Consider the following 4,461-nt stretch of genomic DNA (forward strand, 5'->3'; position numbering starts at 1 on the left):
AAATGATTCGATAAAATTTAAATTAAATGCATAAATTATTTGTTAAATATAATTTTTTTGTTATTTATAAAAAATAATTTTTGTTATTTTTTATATGTTTAAACTTTTTTAATGATTTTTTTGTGATTTATATTTTTTAAAATTATTTTTGTTACTGATATAAATATTCAGATACGATAATTTACTTATCTTTTTTATGAATAAAAAATATTTATATATTAATCTAATTTTTTTGGAATATTTAAAATTTTAATTTAAAATATAAAAAATCAATCTTTAAATTTTTTGAAATTTTTTTTAATATTTTGTCATTTCTGTGAAAGAAATTGTAAAGAAGAATTCATTTAGTATAAAATTACAAAATTTAGAAGATAAAAATATTTTTAAAATTGATTTTCAAATAATGATGTCAAACAATTGTCTTTAGAGTCCTTTTCCAATATATCTCCAACTATTTTGTGCATTTTGTATTTTTTTATTATCAAAATGTCATTTCTTTTTTCAATGTTTATTTTATCAAAAATTAAGTTATGCGGCCAAAATGCTAATTTCAGAAATGATTTTTTTTTTAAAAGTTCTTGGGGGATCGGGTTGGTTCTTTAGTATTGAGCCCAATACTAGGTGGTAAAACTGGCCCATGATAAAGGATGTTGATTGGACCTTGCAAGATGGAGACATATTTGATATTTCTCACCCGGTTTTAGTATTTATTTGAATTTGAATTGATTGAGCAAAATTGTCTGGACACCAATAAGATAAATAATTAAGTAGCGTTTGAAAGAGAAATAAAAATTGAGATTAAAAAATAAAGATTAAAATAAATTTTAATATTGTATTTAAAATAAAATAGGACACAGAAACTGAAATAAAAATCAAACTCTAATTTAATTTTCATAAAGAATAAAATCAAAATTAATTACTTAAAATAAAAGTATTTTAAATATAAAATATTATTAAAATTTTAATTTTTATCTTCAAAAATTTTAGTCTCATATGTTTTTATTTTTTAAAAATATTAAAATATTAAAATTTTAGAAATAAAGACAAAAATTTTAATACTAATTTTTAGATCAATAAACAAAATACTAAATTTTAGTCTTTCAATCTTTATTTAAATACCTTAAAACAAAAATGAAATAGCAGAAGCGGCCTTTGAAGAGAGGCATCGAGATTGTGAGTCCTATCCTCCTAAGCTTCTCTTTCATTCTCTCTCACCCTTACTCTCACTGTTATAGACTCATCATGGCTTCACTCTTTCCCTCTGCAGGTCCTGGAAGTTCTTTTATCCCCAATTTCCTTATGCATTTTATTTGTCTTTATCTTATCCATCACATGTATATATAAATTCATACACAAGTCCTTATTATACTAATTCATTTATACGATCTTTCACTGCTTTGATCTAGTATCAATTTAACGTTATTAATTAAAAAAGTTATTATAAAAAAATATATAAAATTTAGTTTTCAATGTAAATATTGTGCACCTATTAAAATAAAATATTTAAACTTTTTATTAATAGTAATTTTAATTTGAATATATATTAGCTAAATTTATTTATATTTTTATTTTTAAAATTGTTAGGTCTTTTAACACAGTTCAAGTCAAGTTGAATTTTATAACAAGACAAATTTAATACTCGTAAATAGCCTATAATAAGTTACAAATCAGAAATCAACAAATTTTATTTTGGACTTTGTATGTTAAATATGAAATTTGACGAATTTATTACATGTAAATGTTAGGTAAGTTTATATATTTTCTTTCGATGATATCTTTGTGTGACTTGATAACTCAAGCTTTAAGCTTAATTAGATTAGTTAGCACCTATGAAGTACGGACACTTTGCTGAGTTGCCGTATCTGCGTATTGGACACATTTTAGACATGACACTCACCGACACTTATTCGACATGCGTGTCTGCTGTGTCCAAACCGTGTCTCAATAAAAAATAAAAGAAGAATGTTAGGGGGCCAGCAACTTTTGTGATTTGTAGCTATCAATGATGGTTTTAATGGTGTGAGATTGGTGTGAGATTTCATTCAATGGCTCATTTTTCTTTGCTCGTTACATGCTGGCCAGAATTTAACAAAGTTGCTGGCCCCCTAGACTTTTCCAAAATGAAAAATTCTTCTCCGGACACACTTGGATACACCTAAATACCATCACGTGTCAGCGTGTCCGGTCTTATTCTTAATATATATTCTTAAAATAAATTTAGATATAGTATATATTATTATTTATTAAAACAAAACATATTTTCAATACTTGATATAATTAAAATAAGATATTAAAAATAATTAAAAAAATTAATTTATATTTTAATATTAATAAAATATTAAAATATCATTACGGTTTATCTAAAAAATACTTTATATTTTATATGTATGCGTGTCCCCGTGTCATATAAGATTTTAAAATTTGCGTGTCAGCGTGTCCCGTGTCGTGTCGTGTCCCGTGTCCGTGTCAGTATCCGTGCATCATAGGTTAGCACTGTTTTAAGTTTGTTAAAATTAGTTAGCATTGACTTTATTTATGGTTAGTTAGTTAGTCTCCTTAGCAAGTTTATGTATAAATACACAAACATGTGACTGATAGAGTCAATTCAATCACTAATTCAATTTATGCGATTTCTCTCAACAAGAAAATGTGTAGAGAAACACTCTCCTCACATTCCATTAGTTCTTGAGTCGCTCCCTTTAGATGCAGCTCAAACTCACCTTTCATCATGATGCGGTGAAAGTGGAGGCTAAAATCTAAAGGTCGAATTGATTCGAATAAACAGCGAGGGAGAGATGATTGACGCATCAAATCGAATTCTCATTTGAAACTTGAATTCCAATTTTAATTTCAATTTCTTACCTAAAACCCTAAATATTTAATTCTTAATTGTGATTGACGCATCAAATCCTCATTCACAACTTCAATTTCAATTTCTTACCTCAAACCTTTGATATTCAATTCCTAATTCAGTTTTTCTTTCCACTCTACTCCAAATTCTTCAATATACAATTTCTCTTCGTTTTTGTCCAATTTTTCCTCTTCTCTTCATTCACACGATAGAGATTAATGATATTACAATGAGCTTAGCAAAATTCCTGTTTTTCCGATGCTAATAATTGTTTTCTGATCAACGAGTTTAGAGAAGAAGTCATGAATCTTGAACGCTAAAAGATTCATTGATACATATAGCGCCAGATTAGATAAACGAGCTTCCAAACATGGACATGCACACCTTTGCGAATATGATGAATCAATTCAACATCATGCAATCTTAGCATGCAAGGAAGAACATGAGTCCTCTCACAGATCTGTTGAGTTCGTACTACCTGCATCCTGATGAAAGTCCAAGATCCCCTCTAATCACTACGATCTTGACATCTTCAAATTACCACAGTTGGAAAAAATAATGTGGAGAGCGTTAAGATCAAAAAATAAGGTAAAATTTATTGATGGTTCAATTGAAAAACCAGATGTGAATGATCCATTATATGAAGCATGGGATATATGCAACGATTACATTGTTTCTTGGATAACCTTGGCATTAAGTCCAAAAATTGCTCAAAGTGTGATCTGGCACGATGTTCCGGCAGATTTGTGGCGAGACCTAGAACACAGGTATAGTCAAGAAAATATATTCAAGATCGATGAAATTGATGATGAGCTAAGCGCAATCAGCAAGGTGAACTCTCCGTCATAACAAACTTCACCAAATTAAAGGCAATTTGAGAAGAGCTTGAAAATCTGCGACCTATACCCCCTTGTGTAACATGTGCAGCGACTAATTGTGCGTGTGGTTTGGAGATTGTCAGAAACTACAGAGAGGATGCCTATGTCGTGCAATTCTTGAAAGGATTGAATGAAGTTTATTCTCATGTAAAGTCTCAAGTCATGTTGATGAAGCCAATGCCAAAGATTGACCAAGCTTTCTCCCTGCTACTTCAGCAAGAAAGGCAAATACATCAGACTGAACCTATACTCGATGCTAGAACCCTCATGAACACTTCAAGCAACACTCCTCAAGCAAATAGAAGAAGGGGGCATGGCAGAGGAGCTGGCAGAGAAAGAGGAAGAGGATCTTCAAAATAATGTTCATATTGTGGTAAGACTGGCCAGTTGGTTGACGTGTGTTACAAGAACATGGAATGCCACCTCATTTCAAGCAAGGTGGAACAAGCTTCATCAACAATGTAGTTGCTAAAGAGAATTATGATACAAACAACAACGTTATTGGAGAGGACAGTAAAGTTGAGCTAGAGTTTACCCTAGAGCAAAAACGTGTGCTATTGTCTCTGCTACAACAATCAGATGCACAACGAATACCAAAGACAATAGGTACAACAAATCAGATGGTATCACTTCCATCAAACCAAGGTATAGCTTTCATAATGTCTCTCAATGTATTTTGCAGTAGTACCCAGGTAATAAACTCAGAGGCCACACACCATGTGATATTTTCTT

At 30.0% G+C, this 4,461-nt stretch overlaps 1 protein-coding gene across 1 annotated transcript; it reads left to right on the forward strand.

Moving 5' to 3' along the window:
• The first annotated feature begins 3,409 nt into the window (after positions 1 to 3,409).
• On the forward strand, positions 3,410 to 4,089 carry LOC148554102 (uncharacterized). Its single transcript, XM_088494987.1, has 2 exons — positions 3,410 to 3,682; positions 3,805 to 4,089. The coding sequence occupies exons 1-2, from the start codon at positions 3,410 to 3,412 to the stop codon at positions 4,087 to 4,089; spliced, it is 558 nt and encodes a 185-aa protein (XP_088351113.1).
• The last annotated feature ends 372 nt before the right edge of the window (positions 4,090 to 4,461 follow it).

This window comes from Arachis ipaensis, chromosome B7 (assembly GCF_059453495.1).
Source record: "Arachis ipaensis isolate K30076 ecotype BB chromosome B7, ASM5945349v1, whole genome shotgun sequence".
Lineage (NCBI taxonomy): Eukaryota > Viridiplantae > Streptophyta > Magnoliopsida > Fabales > Fabaceae > Arachis > Arachis ipaensis.

Bases quoted from the DNA above. Each gene is read 5' to 3' on its own strand.
- LOC148554102 (XM_088494987.1), top strand. From the start codon at position 3,410: ATGTGGAGAGCGTTAAGATCAAAAAATAAGGTAAAATTTATTGATGGT. The intron at 3,683-3,804 runs GTGAACTCTCCG...TGTGGTTTGGAG, and splicing joins AGCTAAGCGCAATCAGCAAG to ATTGTCAGAAACTACAGAGA.